Source organism: Branchiostoma lanceolatum, chromosome 9 (genome assembly GCF_035083965.1).
Source record: "Branchiostoma lanceolatum isolate klBraLanc5 chromosome 9, klBraLanc5.hap2, whole genome shotgun sequence".
Classification (NCBI taxonomy): Eukaryota; Metazoa; Chordata; class Leptocardii; order Amphioxiformes; family Branchiostomatidae; genus Branchiostoma; species Branchiostoma lanceolatum.
Genome location: NC_089730.1, coordinates 2952438 through 2977478, shown reverse-complemented (window position 1 = coordinate 2977478; position 25041 = coordinate 2952438). Strand labels below are relative to the sequence as shown.

Below are 25041 nucleotides of genomic sequence, written 5' to 3'. Positions count from 1 at the left end.
TTGTTCCTCGGATTCGGTACCGATGCTGTCCTTCAGATGGCACGTCGCCGCAAACATACGGTCCTTCCTGATTTGCCAAGCCCTCTTCTGTTTGCTTATAAACCAGCAAAGGTCGAGGGTGACAACAGCGATAAACACACCTGCCGCCGCAGTCACGAGAATGAACCACCATCTGTATGTCCAGGCGGGAGTTACTACATCCACTTCGATATCGACGTAGTTGTACACGCCAGTTGACGGAATAAACGCCTCACAGCGATAGGTCCCCGTGTCGTTACTCCCAGCGTTTGCCACGTGCAGCACTTCCGGTGACGTGTGGTTGTAGCGCGGTGACGACACATCGAGTCGTTCTCCATCTTTGTACCAAACAAAGGTCGGCTTAACAGGATGCTGGGTTGTAACCACACAATCGATTTTCCCTTCCGATCCCTTACGCAGGCTTTGGGAAAGTTTTGTCTCCTGCATTAAAATTTCAGCAACCACGTATAACTGGACGATTTTCTGCTTGTCTCCATCCTCGCACACATATCTTGCTGTGTCCCATATCTCTATTCCGTCTATTTTCAGAATTGCAGTTTGAGTTGACGCCTCTGAAACCTCGGTATAAATCCTTCTGTTCTGTCTATTCTGGGCAACAAGGATTTCAGCACCGTGGAGATACCAAGTCGGTTGGGTCGTACCGTTCGAACTGCACGTCAGCAACAGTTTAGAACCCGTCGTCATGGTAACAGTCTCCCCTGGAGACACTGTTAAATCTCCTCTTGTGGTGGGTAGGAAGAGGAAAGGTAAAAGAAGGATATAAGTTGGCAAGTGCTTCTGGGTTGCAATTTTTCTTTGGTTTTCGGTTACATCCATGTTGTAGCAGGAGACTTGTTGAGATGTCAGTTGTTGGGAAGTCCTCTTGCACTGAACTGCATTAGATACTCTAGTTGTCATTGACCATTCTCTGCTTTAGAAGACGACCGACCCTCATAGTTTGCTTGCAAGTCCAGTCTACCAATCCTGTCTAAAAGGAAAAAAAATGTACATTTCAGTTACTGTGCACTACTACCATCTGGCCATATTAAGTTGATAGACTAAAAATCCAACTAAAATAACATTAACTGCTCTGTTGTTATAACACAAGTCAGCATAGAGAAACTACATGAATTTATGCTTTAGCTTGGCATCATGAATGAGTTTCTACTGTTCATTCAGTAATGGTATTATGTATGCTGCACTTGCGCTATACCAATTTGATTGGTTGGTTTTTTAGCTTTCTAAAAATGATGCCAAACTTGAAGGACAGAGTCATGGGGGGAAAGTCTACACAAAGAAAGTCAAAGATATAGTCAAGTTCAAGTTTTCCCCAAGCCTTGTGTTTTGATGTACCCTTCCTAAGATTTTAACTGTGAATCAAGGACAAAATTTTGTGTTACTTAATAGGACAGATATGTTAGTGCAACGGTTATGATGTTTGGCCAGAGGTCCTGGGTTCAAATCCACTGACCTGCCATTAATGTTGTGCCCTCGGGAAAGGTACTTTGCACGACTTTTCTCACTCCAACCAGGTGTAAAAATGAGTACCTGACTTCAGTTGGGGAAGGGGAAGAAAGGGTTCTGCCTTCCAATACCGTGCCCAAGATACAGTGTATAACAACCCACTGCCCCTATGGCCTCAAAAAGGCTATGGGACTACCTTTACTTGTTGTTTTACTGGACAGAAATCAAACATCTCTCTATAAAGCTTAAAACCAACAAGTCAAATTTGTGTGTCCTAAGGCCACACTAATTCAATTTCTTGGTTTACGGAATTTTAAAAGAAATGCTAGATTGAAAAATAAACATGAAAATGGAATCTCAGTGGAAAGTTCGTACTTTGGTGCACACAGTTTCAGGGAGTGAACAGGGTTAGATGCAAGTTTTCACCCCAGCCTTCTGTTTTAAAGGTGTCCTCGTGCTAAAAATTAATTTTACCCGTTAACCAAGAAATTAAATTGGTGTGGCCTAAGGACAATGACCTTGCTGGAAAGTGGGGAGCAGATGGTGGATGTTTTATTCTTCACTCAACCGTGAACTTCACTGAACTGGACATAATTGTCACTTACCTACCTGTGTGCATGGAAGGGCATTTCAATGACGTCCCCAGGGTGCATTCACAACCTCATCAAATATTTACAGGTGACATTTTCTCAATGACAGATGAAGGAGGTCTTAGTTAATAGACTTGATCTGAAAGGCCAAGCTATTTATCATGTTGTCACTATACAGAAAAAGTCCAGTATTTTAACCTTCTCCCTGCTGATGTAGCCTTTTGGTACTTAAGTCATATATTGGTTACAGAGTTAGGCAGCAGGGAGAAGGTTAAGAAATTTTTGTTGCAATGTCTAAAATATTCATTTAGATGTATAAGGGGAGTTTCTTGGTGATCTGAACTTTTTTTTAAATGTTTTTTTTTTTTTTTTACTTCGGTTTTTGACAGACAAGGACGATGTGGCACTGCACTCAAGTTTTTATAACTTATATTTAACAGTGCCACGTACAGATAACAACATACCCATTTTTTATACACCTGGGCAAAGGGAGGAAAGTAGGAAAGTCGTGAAAAGTGATTTCCTAAGGGCACAACATCGGTGGCATCAGGGGGATTCAAACTCGGGACCTCTTGGTTCTGGGCCGAACACCCTGCCATTAAGCCATACGACCCCATAATTGTCAAATGTTTGTTTGTTTTGCATACATGATAAACAGCATCATTTCACCAGATTTGTACTGAGGAGTACAAGCTGCATATTTTGACAGATTTATTTGATCCGCTCATACTCAGGAAGGACTACTATTCTATTTGATAAGTGTGGTGGGTTCATTTACGTGCTCGAGGTGTGGCTCTCCTCAAACAGGGGACCTCCATGGTCATTTAAGGTCCTATCCAAGGGGTGTCCCTAACCCGACCTCCCTAACCCGAAGCTAAGCGTTCATTTTAACCCTAAGAAATGAGGAAATTTGTGTAAATTGCCTTTCCATGGTCACAAAATTAACGGCATGTCAAGATTCTAACCCAAGATTTCTGGGTTCTACACCACCGCAACGCCACCATTCTTTTTGGTTACTTCGGTTAATGGAGATGATTAATTATTTAAGACATGTTGTCCTACTTAACCTTCTTGTCATCCTTGCGGACCGGAAGCCTTTATTAAGGGCAGGAGATTGATGATACACTTAAGTAACCTAATTACCTGTCTTAAGACGGAATAATTTGTTTTGAAAGGTGGTACATTTATCTATTTCCAAGTCATTTCTTTTGGTTCTGTTTATTCATTTCCGTGTTTTTTTAAAGGCATTTTCAGATAAAAACTTCGAAAGAGGTCAGATTAGAAACACTCTGAGGGTTCAGAAGAAAACTTGCAACCATTACTGACTATGTGCACCAAAGTACAAACTTTGCCTGCCTGCCTACGTGCTCAGGCCAGAAACTGGCCCCTTGCTTTCCAGGAGGATCCTCCAAGCAGTCCTGTCCCTTGCCCTAGCCTCTGCTTCCCGACTGTTTAAGTACAGACTTTACACCAGACATTGTTTTCATATTTATCTTCGAATTCCAGTTTATCACAGTTAATATGTAAATGATAAATTCCAGAACGAACCAAGTGATTGGTGTATATGTCCTTTATTTTTGTGTGTGTATTATGATAATACTTTATCCCACACATTTTGAATACTTGTTTAATAAATTGAGTGGGAACATTAAAAAAGTTGCTGTCATTAGCTTCTTAGGTGATGATAACCACAAATATCTATAAACACAAACAAACAGGCAGACACACAGAAACACCAAAAAACGATACCTCCTTTTTGCTTGAGGTAAGGAGGTAGTCAGGAAGATTTATTAGGTAGTTTTCCAAGAATCTCAGGAGTATAGACCTGGGAATCTTCATGGCAAGGTGGGAATAGGGCCTTTTCAAAACAGTCAGATGGAAAATACATTTACCAAAATTTACTTTCCTTTTGCCAAAAAAAGCTAAATGAAGGAAATCTTACAAACAAATAGTAGAGAAGAGACTAGACCAGGTGCTCTTTCTATTAAGCACTTATTGGACAGCACTTTGAATTTAAATGTTGCCAATTTGCGACAAACCCAAAGTGTGTTGTTCTGTGATGTGGCTATGGCTGAGAGCACAGTCATGTACAGTTTAACAATTGTGCAGTAGCATGGCATAAATACATGCTGTCTAACAAGCATATTTCCCCACCTGTGTTCACTAAAAATTAGGTTTTTTGAGCAGGTACACTCAGATGTTAAATAGATGCATTGCATGGACCAAGGAAAAAAAAAATGTTGTGTTTCCGGTTACAGTCGTGAAAAAATTAGAATTGGTAGGAAGCCTCCTTTAAGTTAAAGCCACCCAGAGCATTTTATGAGGCTTTAAACTCGAATTAGAAAAACATAAATTTCTAGTAATTCCTACACATAGTAAGTTTCAATAACACTATTATACCATTACATATCGACATTTAAGGAGCAAAGATACAATGTCGTTGTGTGGTGAGAACTGATAGAAAATCTAAGCCCTAAAAGACTGATCCTGACTGTCCATCGGTTTGACCAATGAGAGCGTGACTGCATGTCCGTCAAATATTTGCATTTTTATGTTTAATTTTGCATTTCTACGTTTTGATGGAGGTGGGCGGGAATATGGGATCGGTCTATTCACACTAGGCGCGTGAAACTAAAAGATCGCCATGTAGCTTATTTTTGTGCCGCTTTTGAGCACTTTTGATCTGAAATGAGCACGCAAATGTGGTAAACAGTGGCATTAAATGTAAATTTCATGAAGACTACAGCAACTACAATATTTACAGTTTTCAAGCCTCATAAAATTACAGCAACTACAATATTTACAGTTTTCAAGCCTCATAAAGTGCTCTGGGTGCCTTTAAACATTTAAATTAAAGATATGTCCAAACAGATTTAATATGTCGGGTTACATAAATCCGCCACTTTAAAAAACAGTGTGTTTGATAGATCTCAAGTGCAGCACCCCCAAGTGTGCACAGTTAAGATGTACATGTCATGCACTTTATAAGGACATTGGGAAGGAGATCTGTTTGGACATATCTTTTGGTATCTTAATTTTCAGGGTGGTGGAATTATATTACCTTCAAGTCGGTGGAATTATGTTGCTACCGGTAATGGTAATTAGGAATTCTATTTGTTTTGTCTTTGTGTTACATTTTTGGCCAAAGTAAAAAGAAACTGATGGAAAACAAAACAGAGAATTTTCGTTGCCTTTATTTTGTTACCACATTCATTAAGCTAACAGTAATGCTATCTGAACAAGATGGAATACAGTCGTTATTTTTAATAGGACGTTAACTATTTCCAAGGACGTTTTTTGCTACTTCCAAGAAAAAGTAATCGATTTTGTAATGCCTTTACTTTACTTAAGAACCAAGGTTACAGTTGTGGCAAGATTTCTTGGAAGGGAACATGAAAATGGATTAGGTGCCACAGAGGAATAGAACAATGTCTTTATAATGTCACACAGGGCCGTGAGGCAAAGCAGTTAATGTCACAGTGCCATATTAATTTTGCAAGTAGTATGGCGTGTTTCGTTCAATTCCATCTTAACTGTATTTCAGATTATTCAGAAATAGAGTTTTGTGATCATTTTCATTGTGTTACGTAAATTTTGTTTTTGTAATTTTTTCGGTGGTACCGACGAGGTTATGAAGTAACCTTCCTCGTAATACAATTTCAGGGACTCAAGGGTCATAGGAAAATGAAATAGAGCTAAAAGCAATTCTGTGCCAGGTTATTTAGTTTCTCAGTCTGTAAATGACTGTTTTTATTGATGTACATGGTGTCATTATAGAATTGAGTTAACTTTGCAACAGTTACAAAAAAAATCTTAGTTGTGTTATAAAATCTCAAATTTTAGCATAACTTCAGAATCTGGAATACATTATTTCCGGAAAACACACTACATTTTGTGCATTGTCTCATATGATGTTGTCCTTTCTGTCTAGATTCTTTCTCAGATGACAACATTCAATTTTAATCTAATGAAAAAATATCCATAATTAAGTCTTCAATGGCTTTTAACCCTCTCCCTACTACCTAACTCCATTCTGTAACCTAGGAACTGGGTGCCAAATTGCTACATCAGAGACTCAGTGCATTTTTTTCTGAAAGGTCACATCATTAAATGCAATATTCCATTAAATTCCTTTGAATTCACAATACTCTGATCATTGCAGTTGAACTACATCCATTCCATACCTAAATGTGCTGAAAGACAACAGTCTGTGGCTTCTCTGGAATTCCATATCAACATGATTTACATTCCAATACAGTCACCTGGATCCAACCATAACATCCCATGTTTAACTCAATTACCCTAATCTCTTATTGCACAGTTGCCACAACATCATAAAAAAACAACCAAACAAAGCAAACTAAATGTCTTAAATTTTATACCGTTAGTTAGTTACTTTACTTCCAATTGTGTCTTCTTAAAATTTCGCTGTCAGGTCTTTTTATAGATTCAGACACAGGGGAACATCTAAGCTAGCTTTATTCATCATACATAAAAAACAATGAATTTTCATATTTTCAACATAGCAAAGCAAGCTGATTATTATGACTAGTCCTTTACACCTTAACTTACTTCCAATTGTGACTCTTCGTTACTGTCACCACTTTTTATAGATTCAGACACAGGGAAACATCTAGTAAGCTAGCTTCAATCATCACGCATTAAAAAACAATGAATTTTCATATTTTCAACAGAACAAAGAAAGCTGATTATGACTGGTCTGACTTGTCTTTTATTCCTTACCTTACTTCTAATTGTAAGTCTTCTTCAAAATCAGCTGTGATCTGTTCTTATAGATTCAGACACAGGGAAACATTTAACTTAAAGCTAGCTTTGATCATCATACTTTAAAAAAACAATGAATTTTCATATTTCTAACAGAACAAAGCAAGCTGATTATGACTAGTCTTGTCTTTTATAGTCCTTACTTTACTTCCAATGGTGTCTTCTTAAAGATTAGTTCTCACCCCTTCTTATAGAAAACAAAGAGTAACATCCAAGCATATCTTTGATCATTATACATATAAATAAAAATATTGAATTTAGATTTTTTTCAACATAACAAAGCAAGTTGGTAATAGCTTACCTTACTTTCAATTGTCTCTTCTTCAAAATCCGCTGTCACCTCTTGTTATAGATTCAGACACACGGAAACATCCAAGCTAGCCTAACAAACTTCCAGTGATCATTTGAAAAGGCTGCAGTTACGATGTAACGGTACAGGCTTTCCCTGCGGTCTGAGACACACACACCGCGTACTGATCACCGTTTTTGTCTCCAGGAATGTGCCGCACCGTAGATTAGTACCACCTCGCGTGACACGAACAAAGGTGCCCTGCCTCCCTCAGGTAGATAATAGGCCGCTGACGCTCCAAACACCTTGCTGTGTAGCACTCTACTCGTGAATTATTAATGGGATTAGGGTTACCCATTATCATGGGTTTTAGTGCTGTCTACAGTACTTACTGTCTGTAGGAGGTATTATGCCATCATGGTGTGGCATGCCTGGCATCTCGTATATATAGAATATTTGAATCCCGTGGCTTTGTTCTGTAATCTTCTTAGAGTCAGCACAGATTAGAACTTGGATTAATGTGTAAATGTGTCAGTGGGAGGATTAAAGATTACTTGAACCTGAAACTTAAGAGTAAGACTAGTCCAATTGACGTTTTTGGTTCTTGAATTTAAAGAGACATGTTTTATTTGATTATTTGGCTCGTGTGGCTTTGTTCAGTAATCTTCTTAGAGTCTGCACACATTAGAACTTGGATTAATGTGCATATGAGTCAGTGGGAGGATTATAATTAATTCATGAATTGAAGATGCAATTTTAAGACTATTCAATTCAAGTTCTTGGTCGTTGGAGTTAAAAAGACAATGCTTTATTTGATTATTTAGTTCCCGTAGCTTTGTTCCATAATTTTCTTAGAGTCAGCACGGATTAGAACTTGGATTAAAGTGCATATGAGTCAGTGAGAGGATTAGAAATTACTTCGAACATGCAGCTTAAGACTAATTCAATGCAAGTTTTTGGTTCTTGGATTTAAAAAGACATTGCTTAATTTTGTTTACAGGTTTCTGTGGCTTTGTTCCCTAATCTTCTTAGAGTCTGAGCACAGATTACATGTAGAACTTGGGTTATATACATATAGAATACAACACGGGGTATTCCGTATCACCCGAGGTACCAGCCCGACCGCGGGTCGGATCGCCCGACGGCCGTAGGCCGGAGGGCGATCCGACCCGCGGGAGGGCTGGGACCGAGGGGGATGCGGAATACAACGTGTTGTATTTTATTTATGTCATACCTTGGCCATACCCACCCGAGAAAACACACATTTCAATGCGGAATGCGCCAGAAGTTGAGGGAGTTTTGTGTCCTCGAACAAGAAACTGTAGCAACATTGATTCCAATCTCCGAATCCGGTATTCGAATTTCCGACGGCCGCGCAACCGACGCGTTCGAAATGCGTTCGAAATATTCTATGGAAGCCTGTGTGATAACCCTCCCGAACCCTATGTGATCCGGATAGTTATCACACGGTCCGGAACACCCGTATCAGGCCCAGGCATGACATAATGCCCATGACAGTAGGGGGGATTAAAGATTTACCTGAACATGCAACTTAAGACTATTCTATTTCAATTTGTTGGTTGTTGGATTTAAAAAGACAATGCTTTATTTTATTATTTGGTTCCTGTGGCTTTGTTCTGTAATCTTCTTAGAGTCAGCACGGATTAGAACTTGGGTTTATATACTTCCCATGACTGTGGGGGGCCCGGGGGAGGGGGGGGGGTGGGGTTGGGGGGTTAAAGACTTATATGTATTTGAACATGTAACTTAAGACTAGCCCAATTTAATTTCTTGGTTCTGGGATCTAATATGATCATGATGCTATATCCAATTATCTCTTGAAAAATGATAACAGAATCTAAGGCAAAGTGAATGCTGCTCATAGTTTCAAGCAGTAAACAGAGTGAAGCGGGTATCTGAGCCACGCTGGTTTGCAAATTTCAGACATTCACCAACTGATGGGAACAGGTGCCAATTTGTCGCCTAAAATTTTTGAAAACTTTAGAAAAATTGCAATTGTCAACATGGCTGATAAGGGTGTGAACTACATGTAGATGCCAACAGGCAAGATCACTGTAAATCTCTTTTTGATGAATCACCATCATTTTACATTCAGTTGGTTTTTAATCCAGTGGCAACACTGTGATTTCCAATAAAGTTATCTTGTATCTGATTTGGGGCAGAAACTGAGAATGTGACATTCCAGGGGTGGGCATCAAATTTGTTTTAAGAGTGGCCATAAGAGAAAATAGGCCAACAAATTGTAAAAAAATGTACATGTTGTATTTCCTAAATTAAATGTTTCTCTGACATTAATTGTTAGAGTCACTGTGACTATAAGAATTCAACAAGAGAACAATATGAAAACAGACTTAGGTTTGGGAGAAAAACTTTTGATTACAATTATTATGATTTCACTTCCTGAAACAGTCTGTATAATTGTACGCTTTTCCTCAGACCACATTGTATATTTTTGATTCATGATTTTGGTATTTCAACTTTAAGATGCGAGAGCCATCAAATCAAGATGGTATGACCTGACAATTTGGTCTTTGTATAAAAACTTCTGCATGCATGGGCTTGACTCATTGATCACCTTTATCATTCATCTCAAATATTCTAATGCCTTTTTGATTGTACTAAAGACAAAAGGGAAAAGATATGAAGGCTATGCAAGGTCTATAGAGGGGTGGAGCCAAACCTTGGTTGGCCACGGGCAAGGGACATTGTTGCGTCACGTTCTGTGCTTACACTACCAAAAATGCATTTTCTTATTTTTCTTATTCTTCCTTGTTTTTTCTTGTACTAAGAAAATTTATCTTGCATGAAGCACATTATTCTGTGTACAAGAATTTCAAAAAGTCCCTGTTTTGAGCAAATTCAAGAAACCCATATTTTTCTTGCACTAAGAATTTTGTTCTTACAGCTATTCAACCAATACTTCTAGAATATTGTTCTTGCAGTCAGAATGTTTAAGACAAAATTTCTTACACATAGATTGAATTTCTTGTTAAAGGTTAAAGGTCTTGTTTTCTTGGGCCTAGAATGAGTTTCTTGTACTAAGATTGGGATTCTTGTACAAAGAATACCTTTCTCTTCAAGACTGAATTTCTCACACCTAGAATGAGTTTCTTGTTCTAAGATTAAGATTCTTGTACCAGGAATACCTTTCTGTCCTCAAGACTGAATTTCTTACACCTAGAATAAGTTCCTTGTTCTAAGATTAAGATTCTTGTACCAGGAATACCTTTCTGTCCTCAAGACTGAATTTCTTACACCTAGAATAAGTTCCTTGTTCTAAGATTAAGATTCTTGTACCAGGAATACCTTTCTGTCCTCAAGACTGAATTTCTTACACCTAGAATGAGTTCCTTGTTCTAAGATTAAGATTCTTGTGCCAGGAATTACTTTCTGTCCTCAAGACTGAATTTCTTACACCTAGAATGATTCCTTGATGTAAGATTACAATTCTTGTACCAGATAAACTTACTGTCTTTAAGACTGAATTTCTTGTAGCTAAAATAAGTGTCTTGTAAGTAGAAGTGTTTCTTGTACATTTCTTTCCCCAAGACTGATTTCCTTAAAAACCTAGAAACAGTTACTTGATTTAAGATTATATATTGTATCAAGAATACCACTAAATTGATAGTATGTTCCAAACATATTTATTATCATCAAGAAGTTCAGTGCAAGTTTTTCGGTGTTTTGTACGTTAACAATAATTCTTAGATAAATGTTGCAGGTACAATTACCAATTTGTAATATTTCCTAACATCGTCAATTTGTAATACGCCCATATCTCGTCATCGTGCATGCATCCATTTTCCTGATACTTTGCCTGCATGTGGATTAATTGCAGTTCTACAACAGTCTGACTGTCAGTGCTGCAGTGTTGTCGTTCGTATAACTGACGACTTTTCCAAACTGGATACGGGGATATCTTCTCTGGTCCAGCATATTTCTAAGCCTAGAAGAAAAGCACAAAGACTATATGAATGATTGTTAATCCCTATATCGCCCCCCTCCCCCCTGATACTGTTCATGGGAATAACTGATTGTCATTCTAATCCACCTTATCCAACCATTTAAACTTGAGATGGGGGCATCATCTTTTGTACAACTGGTTTCTAATCCTAGAACAACACACGGGACAATCTCCTTGCAAAGCCTGACTTTATGGTGAATGATTGTCAATCAGGACCTATATCGCCCCCCTCCCACTGTACTAAGATATAATTGTGTATCAGCATGATGTATCAATGTGTTTTCCTTTTCTTGAAAATATGTTGCAGGTATTCGTGAACTCAAGTTACAGAAGTTGCAATAACTGGTTGGCTTTATCATTCAACCACAAGAATAAGACTGAGCATATTAGTTAGAAAATTGTAATACTTTACATGGTGGCTGACGTACCTGGGGCAGATTTGCAGCTTCGCCTTGGCTTGGGTAGCATTTTGGAACTTCAAAAATGTTATCCATGTTGTCTACAGGGTCCCACATGATGCACAAAAGTGTCATTACAAAACCTGCCACATCTTTGCCCTACATATTGTACGATCTAACGCACATCAGACAGATATGTCTAAGGACAAAAGTTACCAACGGCCTGAATTCAAATTTTGGCGCAAAGGATGATGGGAGTAATTTCCCATGATTCATAGCCTCATTAGCATTCTTATTTCGAGAATTAATTTCTTAAACCGTCTGATATTTAGAAAATAAAATAATATCATAATTCTGATTTCATTTGGCTTTTTTTCATATCTTGATATTCAAATTCAGTAACTTTTTAAACAGAAGTTAGCACAAGAAAAACTACATGCATCTGCAAATTCTTCACCAAGTAAAACAAGAATCATCTTTTCTGGACTTTCTTGATAAAAATCACAAGAACATTCAAGAATCATATGCTAGTGATAGCTTGTTTTGGAATTTCTTGTTTTTCTTCCATGTTTTTATTAGTATTAGTCAAGTTAAGTTAAGAAACATTTTCTTTCATCTTCTTATATATCACCAAGAAAAACTAGAATCATCTTTCTTAAACTTTCTGAATAAAGAAACCAAGGACTTGGAAGAATTTTATGAAAGTTATAACTTGTTTAAGAATTTCTAGATTGTCTTGTTTTTCTTAACAGTATTCGGTCAAGGTAATGAAGAATCTAATTCTTGTTTCTTCTTAAATATTACCAACAGAAACAAGAATCACATTTCCCAGACTTTTTACATAGAAACATCAAGAAAATTCAAGAATATTCTTCTTAGTGATATCAAATTTAAGAAAAAATGGGCACATGGCAAGAAAAAAAATCTTATGGGTAGATTTTATAAAATACTCCATTTGACCAAACAAGAAATGAATCTTGTGTGAAGACTGAAAAAGAAAGTTTTACTTAAATTTCTAGAAGATTCTTGTAGGTGAGCGTTATACTAGAACTACTTTCTTCACTTAAGAAAAACAAGAATAAAACTCTTCATGCAAGAATTAACAAATATAGATTTTGCTGAGTATTTCTTGATTTTTCTCAAACTTTCTTTATATAAGAAAATCTTTCTTCCCTTAAGAAAAAACAAGAAAACAAGAAAAATAAGAAAAAACATTTTTGGTAGTGTAGTAGTACTGTGCCCAGGCATGGTTTGTGACAGTGTCCGCATGTCACAAACCGTGCCTGGGACAAAAGCATGGTTTGTGACACTCGGACACCGTCACGAATTGTGCCCAATCGAGCACAGTTCGTGACACACAGGGGGTCTTTTCCCATACTGTGCTTTGGGGCGGAGCTTAGTGTTTTGAGGGGGAGGAGTCTGCACAACGTGTTTTTTCCTGCGGCCCGCCATCTTTGTTTTTTTTTCCGGGGCGCTGGGATGAGAAAGAATCAGCGTAATTCTCGCTCATTAAAATACATTTCGCGCTTGTCTTGGATGATTTGGACTTAGAGTTGATGTGGCACAAACAGACGGACGTATTAGCACGAATTTCTACAACAAAATCTGTCCCTAACTGTGCCATTCCCGGCTGTGTCCAGGCACGGTTCGTGACAGTGCCCGAGTGTCACAAACCGTGCCTGGGGCAAAAGCAGAGTTTGTGACACTCGGGCACCGTCAGGAACCGTGCCTGGACAGTGCCCGGGGCTGCAACTTACTGTAGCATTGATTTAGATTGGGCGAGCTGACTGCGTCGGGACGTCAAAGTAACCGGCAAGTGGCCTGATCCTAGTCTACATCTGGTTTCCCAGGGTTGATATATTTAGTCATACAAATTGTTTTTTAGCATTTGTTATAGACACTGTCTTTTTGTCCCACTTCGATTCTAAGTGTAAGTTATTCAATTATTTCACAGAGCGAGAATTACGCTGTTCCCTCCTTATTTCAGCGCCCCAAAAAAACCCCAAAGATGACGGGGGGTGGGGTGGGGGTGCCTGCGGTAAACAAAACATGCTGCCGTATATGGAAACGCGGGCATGAATAGTTACATCACTGCCCCGTCAGTCACAGTGATTGACAGCGCTTCCGGGCACAGTCTGTGACGGTCGGGCTGTGTGACGTTCTGCACCTGAGAAAAGCACAGAACGTGACGGGCACGGTTTGTGACGCTGCAGACATATAATAATATTTTTCAATCGGAGAGATTGAATTCAAAACAAACTTCCTGTACTTTACACTCTGTTAACAGGTTAGAGCTTTGAACAGTTTGTTTAAGAAATTAAATTATGTGTAGTAAACATTGTACCTCTTTATTTGTTCTATGATTCTGGAGGTCAATGCATTACGTATACATTCTGTATAATTATAAAATGATGTTACATGCCTGATGCATTAAATTTTCTGTTTTGCAATGCTGAACATATTTGTTGGATCACCTCAGAAGAAATCTAAAAAAAAAGATAGATGAAAAAAAAAAAGAATCCCTGGCTACCTACCTACTGTCACCCTAATTTTTTCAGGACTGTAACGGGTTATATACCGTAACCACAACTTTTCTTTCCATACGTCTAAGGCCCTTAAGAGATAAATGCACTTAATACCAAAGCTGAAAAGGGATGGTACTATCATGTGAATTAAGATGTGCTTAAGGAAGTTTGACAGAAGTCTCTGAAGGAGCAGCTTTGAGCTTCTTAAATGTCAGTCTGAGAAATTATATCAAGCAGAATGTGATATGTTTTCCAATAATACAATTCAATTCTCCAGTGGTGCCATCATAATTGTTGGACTTAACTCAGTGCTACAGTCTTGCATCTATCCATAAGTATTGTATGATAATGTGTCGCCAAAGACTCAGGCTTTTTTATAATTGTCAACTTAAGATGACACTTAAGAAAGTTTGATGTGTCTTGTCCTTACACTTAGCAGCAGAAGTTGACTGCTGAATTGATAAAAAAATATTAAACATTCAACTGCTAAACATCCTAAAAGTGCTACATTTTTTAAATATTTCTTCATTGCCTGCTATTTTAGAAACTATCATTAAAAAGTAATGATTTATTGCTGAACCTTGCAGTTCTGGTACAGAAGAAAAGCAAAACCAGGGAGAGTTGAAAGAAGATAAGTGTGTGGGCGTAACTGTCTCCTTACATTGAAGCTAAATCAATCTTCTGTCTGGCTCACACAGTTGAAATATAAGTGTCTATTCCCTGAGACATACAAGACTACTTTTAGTGTTCATCTTAAAGATGAACACTATTTTTAATAAAGTTTGAATTAACCTTAGGCTCGTACATTGCCAGAAATGTAATTTTTAGATGACTGTCCTTCATGTCCTTCAGTGCTCAGGCCTTTGTAGAAAAAAATTCCCATGTTCGCTAAACATTTTTAGAATATTTTTGGCTCTGCTGGTGTGATAAGAAAATGATTAGCGTGTGGGCGTAAGAGTGCTGCCTCTGACAGTCTTCTTACATTAGCTAAGTTATTTTATAAATATAGAATACAACACGGGGTATTCCGTATCACCCGAGGTACCAGCCCGACCGTGGGAGGGCTGGGACGGAGGGTGATGCGGAATACACTGTGTTGTATAATATGTTATGCCCACCCGAGAAAACACACATTTCAATGCCGAATATGCCAAAAGTTGAGGAAGTTTTGTGTCCTCGAACAAAAAACTGTAACAACATTGATTCCAACCTCCGAAATCCGGTATTCAAATTTTCGACTGCGGTGCAACCGGCGCGCTCCAAATACATTTGAAATATTCTATTGAGCCCGCGTGATACAACTCTAGAACCCCATGTGATACGGATAGTTATCACACGGTCCGGAACACCTATATCAGGCCCAGGCATGACATAAGCTATCTTACATCCAGCCCAGACAGTGATAATTGCCTAACCACTGAGGTGTGCTAAGAATAGTAAGATGTAACATCAATCACAATTCTGCCAGGTACTGCAGTTTTTCAAATTTTCACGGTGACCTAATATTTGCCATTTTTGTGGTGTCCGCTTCATAGAGAAATTAAACTCAACGCATGAACTTAAACCCAACGCCCAAAAAAAATTGTAACTGTACAGTATTGTGACTATCACGAACTTGAAACCACTGTGAACATTCCATTTGCCCCTTACTGTGAAATTAAACCACTGCAAACTTTACTTTCAAGTAAGACTCAGGCACATTACGATAATGGACTGTTATTGCATCAAGACCTTTTCGAGAAGGTCTTGAATACCAGTGGATACGTATATCGGAAGTGTTCAATGGGGCATCGATGTTGCCACATTAGTAGATCTTTCTAAATTCACCTAAACACACATTCAAAATTTGTTTCATGGAGCAGTCTTGACATACTGTTTTCTTTAGCTGTTATCATAATTATGTAACAGAGTATCTCTTGTGAGAAAGTGCACATGCGTCCCTTTATTCCTTTCTAGTGTCTTGCTTCTTGAACTTATTACTTCAGAGAGTTACATCAACTGCAGTACCGTTAACGAATATCATTTATATGCAGGGAGTGATAACACAACCTGGCTGTTTTTGTGTATCTTTTTTAAGTGTACAATGATAATGTAATTATTCATATGCGTATCAAGCAGGAAAACTGTGTTGTGGTCTGGTGGTTCAGCGCCAAGGACAGGCATGCGGGGTTTCTTAACTTTCACAATAGACGAATTTGAACCACACAACCTGGTTTGGTCTCTCTCTCTCTCTATCCAGTTTTACGTCTTTTGTTCCCCATCATCTGGGGGTTAGACGTGCTTACACATTGATGGGGGAGCCCCAGAACTCTTCATCAAGTGCAAGTCTTCTTTTGTAGCAAGAGTTTTTACAGCTGCCCTTGGATGCCCTTCCTAACGCCAACCCAAACCCTATTGCTGGGCTTAGGATATGGGAAATACGTGTTAAGTGCCTTTCCCAAGGGCACAACGTCTGGGTGCATGTCCGGACATGTCTGGGTACTCCACTGGGGATTGAACCTGGGTCTTATTGGTTCATAGCCGGATGCTCTGCCACTGTGCCACACAGATGCCACTAGGGGTCATAAGGGGATTTTACTCAGAAGTCTTTTTTTGTCATCTCACAGGTCCATTAAGAAAATAAAAACCTTCAAACGACATTCCCTGACCCGGCGTCTCATGAGTCACTTTACGTGTATCGCTATACAATGTCAGTGGCTATTTCACTAGCTTCCTCACTTTCATAAAATATCAAAAACTGCATATTTTATACTTATCTGTCATAAATCAAACAGACTGTAACAAACACTCGCTTCCTCTGGGATCCGGAAATTTATTTAAATTCTCTGAAATTTGTTAAAATCCGGAAATTTGTTTAATTTCTCTTCATTATGGACGTGTGCAATGACATAAATAGTTGTGGGCAAAATCTCCCTAAAGTATGAAGAAAGCAGTCTGTGTAGTTTACCTTTGTCTATTGTACATTTACATGTTTACAAAATATGATATATGCAGGATTCATTTGATTGTTTACTTGAGAAAAAGAATATGAGGTACCCAAGAGTGGCAACCAATAAGCTAAATTGATATCAGGACATACAAGAAATTTTAGCAGTTAAAATGTGAAATATACACGTCATGGATGGTTATCAACATTAAAATTATAGTCATAGAAGGGATCCTTTGTACAGTTCTCAATCATGAAAAAAGGTATCCTGAACTGAATTTTATTTTTATTTTATTTTTTCTATTTTTTATTTTATAGCCTGCAACTGTACAACAGAGGGGATAACCAACAACGGGACATGTGACAACACCACAGGCCAGTGCACCTGTAAGGACCAGGTGTTTGGCCGCACCTGTGACACCTGTAAGGCTGGCTTCTGGAACCTGACTGCTGACAACCCTCTTGGTTGCCAAGGTAATACTAGTACTTAAGCTTCCATTAAGTTACTGTATGTAAGCACTGTCCTTTATTCATAGCTAGTGTTATATTTTACTTGAATTGGGTACCTTGTCAATTCCCATGTCAATCAAAAGCTTAGTTCTAAAAGTCCATGACATCAGCAATTTGATTGAATTTAATTTCAATGCAAATTTTAACTGCAAATTAGTTTTAAAATTTCAAACAACTATTTCTGATGCACTGATGTTATGAAGACTTGCCACGCATTTAATGGTTTTAGTATTAGACAGAGAGTGAATTTCACTAAATTATTTTTATTTACACATCACAGTACAGGGAATTCCATAAGGTCATCTAAAAACTGTAGATAACACAATGATTTCAACATGCATGTTAGTAAGTATTTACATTTTAACTGACATTTGTTTGTTCTTCATTATGGTCGGTGATCGGTGTATAATTCTAAGACAACAGACACACAAATTAAGGTAGATACAATGATATTAACATTATACTGATCTGTAAGAATGACATTTTGACCAACATTTTGTATGCCCTTCCTCAGCTTGTGACTGTGATGCATCCGGCACATTTAACAGCTCCAACATGTGTGATCAGCTGACTGGGAACTGTGTCTGTAAGGACAACACTGAGGGGGACAGGTGTGACAGGTGTAAGGTGAGATGTTTAGACAGGTGTGACAGGTGCAAGGTAAGGTGTTCAGACAGGTGTGAGGTAATGTGTTAAGACAGGTGTTACAGGTGTAAGGTAAGGTGTTCTGACAGGTGTGACAGGTGCAAGGTAAGGTGTTCAGACAGGTGTTAAGTAAGGTGTTCAGACAGGTTTAAGGTAATGTGTTCAGACACGTGCAGGTGTGACAGATTCAAGGTAAGGTATTCAAACAGGTGTGACAGGTGTAATGTAAGATGTTCAGACAGGTGTAACAGGTGTAACAGGTGTGAGGTAACGTATTTAATAGACAGGTGCTACTGGATAAGCTGCTGGATAAGTTGTTTACACAACTGAAAGAAGAGAACCTACATGTATGTCTGCAGTTGTGGTACCTACATGTCTGTAACAGCAGAGATGTTGAGGGAAAGACAGTTATCAAGTAATTTTGGTTAACTAAGTTCAGGAACTTTCATAAGGTATTTAAAACAAAAGATGTGCAAATCTAAAGTGAATACATGTGCATTAATCTTAACAGTAAGTATGGCACTGTGACTTTATATTTGGCTGATGCGTACAAGTCTATAAGTTTAAGAATGGTTTTTCATTACCATCCTTCCTTCTGTTCCCTGCAACAGATAAGACAAGTCTAGTATGAAACAATCCTACATGGCCTTGGTGCTGAAAGGCCATAATTTTACATACAGCTTACTAGGCTGTGCCTCTTAATGATCTGTAGTACTGACCTACTCTGCTAGGTGGGGTCGTGTGAGTGTGACCCTGGAGGGTCAGTCAGCCCCCAGTGTAAAAACTTCCAGGCTATGCTTCTTAACAATCTGTAATACCGTCCTCCTCTGCTAGGTGGGGCCGTACAACCTGACTGATGACAACCCTACAGGCTGCACCCTGTGTGAGTGTGACCCTGGAGGGTCAGTCAGCTCACGGTGTAAAACCTTCTAAGCTATGGTTCTTACTTATCTGTAATACCATCCTTTTCTGCTAGGTGGGGTCGTACAACCTGACTGAAGAGAACCTAGCAGGCTGTACTCTGTGTGAGTGTGATCCTGGAGGGTCAGTCAGCTCCCAGTGTAACAGTACGGGACACTGCGAGTGCAGAGCAGGCTTGACCGGCAAGACTTGTAGCATAGCCGAGGAGGGGTTCTTTGTGCCTTCTTTGGATTACTTACTGTATGAAGCAGAAGTGAAGGCTGAAGCACAGGTCAGTCATGTTTTTGTCCTGTTTACCTTGAAAATTTAAGAGTCATTATAATTGTGAGTGTAGATTATACTTGTCCAAGATTTGGTACTAACAATAGATCCGTATAGAAACAGTTATTAACCATATTTCACAATAGAAACTTAAGGAACAGACAGGAAAAAAACTCTATGGTGTCAGTGGAGTAGGTGTTGAAGTTTAAAAAAAAGTGAAACAATCAAAAAAATGTTGTGTGATGCACAGTAAATGTTTTCTTTCCTGCAATATTTTCTCAATTTCTGGAAATCTTTTTATCAAGTACATGTTGATTACCCATGTGCAGTTTCATCAGCTTGGTAAGTAACTTAAGAAAAAGACTCTCTGTACACAACCAAGTGATTTATTACAGGTTTGCGATAGCAAAACCTGTTCTGTTTTTGCATCCAAGGATGGGGGCGGCCATGTTGGATGTGACCATTTTATTGGGAGGGGTGTTTCTTTTCGCTAATGTTGGGTGTGACTATTTTGACGGAGGGGTGTTTTTCTTGCTAGTTTTCTTTTTTTTTGTTTTCTTGCTAATTTTTTCTTGCTTTGGGTTGGGTGTGACCATTTTTACTGGAGGGATGTTGTTTTCACTAATGTGTGGGTGTGATAGATGGAAGTTATTAGTGTGGCGGTGTTGTGACCTTGCCGTTGGCACAAATGGACACAAGGCCCACTGTACTAAAGGACGAGCAAGGTCCACTGAGCATCATGTTGTTGTGGTCTTGTCGAAAAGTAAGGGACGACAAGATCCCCAACGATAGAGGGTTAATAAAGATTTGTCATTTAATGTGATGTTGGATTAGAAAGTGTTGTAATCAATAATATTGGGGTTTTTTTTGTCGCTAATGTTGGTTCCCTATATTTTGCTTTGTTTTGGGTTGGGTGTGACCATTTTGGCAGGGGTGATTTTTGCCACTAATGTTAGGTGTATGAGATGAATGTTATTAGTGTGGTGGTGTTGTGACCTTGTTCAACCTATGTTTAGATGACCATCTGTCACCTTCTTCAGGGCAAATCTTACTGATTCACATTGCAATGCAGCACAGGTGTCGATGCTTTTAAATGCGTTCCCAAATGCAAAGTATATAGTACATAAAAACTATATTACACTGTCACAGGGAATGGCATCCACAATTCCTTTTCAGATTCCTGTGCACTGGTGTAATTTCCCACCTTGATGTTCTCAGCCTTTTTCTTGTGTTCTTCCAGTCTGCATCCAAATGTTGATTTGGTTTAAATCTGAGTGCAGTTCTTTTATTTTCTCATATGTACAGAACTCGACGATAGTTGAGTTTGACTCCACCAGAGTGACAGGAAGTGGATACCTGAATGTACCCGCTCAAACTGACGTCTACTTCAACATCACTGTGCCAGCAGCTCACATGTATGCTGTAGTCCTCAGATACAATGTAAGTAAATATACAAACTACATGGAAGCACCAATTCAATTGGTTGGTTCCAGGATTTAAAAAAAGAATAATGTGTTCAGAAAAAGTCACCGAAACAGAACCTGACATGTGGGACATTTTTATACCTTGGTTCACAGAGTTTACAATAGTGAATAGAGTAAGATGTCTTCTTTTCAGTTGAACTTAGTTGTATAACCTCATTGTTGTCTTCCATTTTGTTGCAGAGTGAATTCTCTGGAGACTATGTCTGTGTGAGTCCACAACGTCAGCAGGGTTGCCATGACGATAGCACCAGGACAATGCTGCCTGCCTACGGGGAGGGCGGTGAGACCTATAATAAACTTTAGCCGTTCACTATAGAGACCACTTCTGTCTGCAAAGACAACTGAAGAGTCAAAGAATCACTTCACTGGCATTATATATCAAGCAACAAATTGCTCTCAGTATATGCCAAAACTTTGATAGAAGTTGATTTTAAACATTTTCAATGACCATTGTAAATAGTAAAGTAAGTCTTGCATTTCTTATTTGTGCATTGATACAGCACATTCTTTATTGACACAACAAATTGATTTGTATTACTGTGATGTTATATCTCTATTGTAACAACATTTTCATGTAAATGTAAAATAGTTGGAACAATTTTGTATTCCCTTTTCAGGATCTATAATTGCAGCATCTGTACAACTTGAGTCAGGAGTGGACTACCCTATCTCTGTATACGCAGGCAACAACAATGGAATATATGGACTCTTACTGGACTCTGTAAGTTGGAATACATAAATATAATCATGTCAGACATCCTATAGTTAGATTTTTATTTTACTTGCATTGTAATATGCTGAATCTGATGTTAAAGATAACTGAATCAGATAGTTATAAGTGTGTCTGCATGGGGGTCCCGACAACGCTTTACACTGAATTGAGAAGAACTCCTGACCAGTACATATTACGGTAAAATCAAGGGAGGCGTTTACACAAAATTTGGTCGCCTTGCTGCGAATTACCTGACTGTCTTAGATGGCTTTCCCTACGAATTTACGGGAAATGAAAATAGGCTGCCTACACCTTACAGAAAAGAGCAATGCAGACCCTCTTATAATAGTCCTTTATACAGTTTCCAATACATTAATACTTTAATTGTTGAAGCCTTAGCTAAATAGGTTCGCTTTGATGCAGTTACATGTATTTCTTCACTTACAACAAGAGAAAATTATCTTGAGAATTCCTGCCCATTTAAGTATGTCCTCAGAGCAGATTTTGACACAATCTCGATAAATGACTTTAATTTGTTAAGATTCTGTGCATTTGGTGATCCTTCAAGAAAGAAACCACAGTAACCCAACTACCAGACTGACTTAAGTGTTGTAACAGTTATTCTTTCATGCTTTGTTTTTGAGTTTTTCTGTTTTATTCATTAATACCTTAACCTTCTCCCTGCTGCCTAACTCTGTAACCAATAGACAATTGGATGCCACACGGCTACTTCAGAGAGCTAAAAGTAAAAATGGACTGTTGTATCCCTGCAGCTGGTGCTGTTGCCAGTGTTGAATGAGACCACAGTGTACCAGACTGCCGATCCTGCAGACCAGCAGACCCTGACTGACTGCTGGACTGCAGCAGCCTCTGTTACACTGCAGACTACTGCAGACTGCCAGCTGTGGGGGAACGCTGTCACTGCTGAAGTGTATGGGGTCCAAGGTTTGTGTTATTTGATATTTGCTAAATACATTCTACTCTACCATTCATAGACACTGGATTGGGTCACTGGCATTATACGTTTTTCCTTGAGAAATGCACTATACGTGACTTTCCTCACTCCATCCACCGCAAATGTAAATGGACTTTGATTGAGGAGGTAAAAAGATGCATGTGTTGGAAGGAGAGGGTTGGGCTCCGCTATCCAATACTGTGCCCCAGACACAGTGGATAATAACCCACTGCCCCTACGGCATCATCATCATCTATCGACCCCCTGGGGGACGGGGCAAGTCCATGCACGACTTCCGACCACACCAGTCTATCTGCCATGGCCGCACTCAGGTCCTCCATATGAATTCCGGCGTCTCTGGACAGAGCCCTTGGGAAGGTCAGCTTCCTGGAGTGTTTTTTTCCCCGGGACCTCCACAGAATGAGTGAGGAGATTATTATCTCCTCACTTGCCCAAAGGCAGTGACCAGCAAACTGGACCCTTCTCTGTCTAAGTCTGTGTGACACCCGGGGGAGAGAAACGTAAATGGTCTGGATAGTTGGGTGATGTTTCCAACTCATGTTCTGTGGCATCAAAAAGGCTTAAATATAAGTGCAATCTTTATTTCTACCTACCATTGTTAATGCCAAGATGTTATGTTTCTACTACCATTTGGTGGCTGGTGTGCAGGATAGCTTTGAAATGGACGAAAATGAATGATTGGACGATTTTTGATTTTCAATGTGGGAAGGCAAACTTAAAAGTGACTTTTAGTTTTAAGATGGATTCAAACCTTGATATGGACTTAAGCATTTGCATAAGGCCATACCATTATAAATAAGATTTTGTATCTCTATACAGAACTTACTCTGGGTTAATTTTGTCCTGACAGAATGCAGCTGTAACTCGACCGGAGCCAATGGTACGACCTGCTCCCCCCGTGGTGGACAGTGTGCCTGTCTCCCCGGGGTGGTAGGGAGGGGGTGTGACTTGTGTGCTGCCTACACCTATGGGATCATGTCTGGACAGGGCTGCACAGGTATGTCAAGTGTTGATCATTCAAGAATGAAATCAACTGACCTCAAAGTCAGATAAATATCAATATTGATTCATAATCTGTTCTGACATGCCATAGTTTTAGAAGATGTTTCTCTCATTCAGTCTTGATTGAATGTTTCAGTGTGCTTGATGCGAAATCAATGTTTCAGTCTGAAGCCTAGAACAGTGTTGTTGTTGTGTTATGTCATTCAGCACCAAGGACAGGGATGGAAACTGATGTTTGTCTAGAGTACTTAGAGACTTTTGAACATTATCCAATGAGTAGCTTTTTTCTGTGTTTGTTTAATGTTCATTCACATTATTCTTGCTTTCTATGGAAAAGTAAAACTTTAAAGGGAACAAGACAAGACATTGTACTATATTCACACTTAGTTGCGGAAAGGTTCTTCATATTTCATGTTTTGTAGTTGCTGATACCATTATTTTGCTTGAGGCTTGAAAAAGTCAGCCTGTCAGTTTCTGTGCTTCTATCATAAGTGTATGCTGTGGTTATATCATTCAAATGTCCATTCAAAGCAGAAAAAGTGTTGTTGTTACGTCATTCAGCACCAAGGACAGGCATACAGAGTTACTTATCAAAACCCTCACAATTCTAGGTTAGGTAATCAGCATACAGTAGATTCCACTTATTTGCATTACAGTTAATAGCATGTTTCAGGGATATGCATAAAATTTTGAAAACCCATGTATTTCCTCTTTTGAGTAAAACCTAACAAACCCCTTTCCTGTCCAGCATGTTACTGTGACCAGTCAGGATCCGTGGACCAGTCATGTGACCCCGAGACAGGGGCGTGTCGTTGCCGTGCCAACATGTTGCCTCCCAAGTGTGACTCCTGTGCAGAGGACCACTACGGACTGCAGACAGGACAAGGGTGTCAGCCCTGCACATGTAACCTCACCTACTCCTATAACAACTCTTGTGGAGATGACGGACAGTGCCCTTGCAAACCTGGGGTTGGTGGGATGGCATGTACAGAATGCATGGAAGAGTGAGTGTTTATTTTTGTTTGTTTTGTTTTTTTATTTTTTTTATTCATTTTGCAAAATACAAGTAAACAAAATAACAATACAATAAGGCAACACATAAACCACGGATCCAAAGCTAAAGTATGACAAAACAAACAAAGGAAAAGTAATCAAGAATCAACAGATAACCAGTAAAACTTATACAGGAGATAAATGTGTTTATTTGTTTGTATTGCATACCAAGTGCACTCTTTAAATCCAAATCCAAATTATTTGATCTAACCTGAACAAAGATAAAAAGAGAATTTTTTTTAAATCATAAATTCTTTTGGGAGGATACAGTATTTGTTAACAGTGTGCTTTCCAGATCACAGTTATCAGACCAGATGTTCAAAAAGAAATGTTCAGAAAAAAACGCTTTCTGTGCAGAATTTCTAACACCTGGAATGAATTGAAACTGTTAGGGCACCACAGTATTACCCCCCCCCCCCAACCCATTTCATATTGACCTGTAGTCTTTATATCATTTGTGAATCTTCTGTACATAATATTATGTATTTTGTATATGT

General features: G+C 38.8%; 1 protein-coding gene and 1 long non-coding RNA gene across 2 annotated transcripts in view; one reads left to right on the top strand and one right to left on the bottom strand.

The window, feature by feature from the left end:
- Positions 1 to 25041, top strand: part of LOC136441967 (laminin subunit gamma-1-like) — a 63463-nt gene that overhangs the window by 8512 nt on the left and 29910 nt on the right. Inside the window, exons 5-13 of the mRNA XM_066438535.1 lie at positions 17299 to 17454; positions 18005 to 18117; positions 19112 to 19327; positions 20623 to 20757; positions 20982 to 21081; positions 21419 to 21522; positions 22287 to 22458; positions 23340 to 23486; positions 24210 to 24495. Of these exons, the coding sequence (XP_066294632.1) occupies positions 17299 to 17454; positions 18005 to 18117; positions 19112 to 19327; positions 20623 to 20757; positions 20982 to 21081; positions 21419 to 21522; positions 22287 to 22458; positions 23340 to 23486; positions 24210 to 24495 (1429 nt within the window). The remainder of the gene's footprint in view (positions 1 to 17298; positions 17455 to 18004; positions 18118 to 19111; positions 19328 to 20622; positions 20758 to 20981; positions 21082 to 21418; positions 21523 to 22286; positions 22459 to 23339; positions 23487 to 24209; positions 24496 to 25041) is intronic.
- Positions 10793 to 12756, bottom strand: LOC136441429 (uncharacterized). Its single transcript, XR_010756882.1, has 2 exons — positions 11560 to 12756; positions 10793 to 11113 (listed from the first exon to the last, which is right to left on the bottom strand). It is a non-coding gene; the product is annotated as an uncharacterized lncRNA (long non-coding RNA).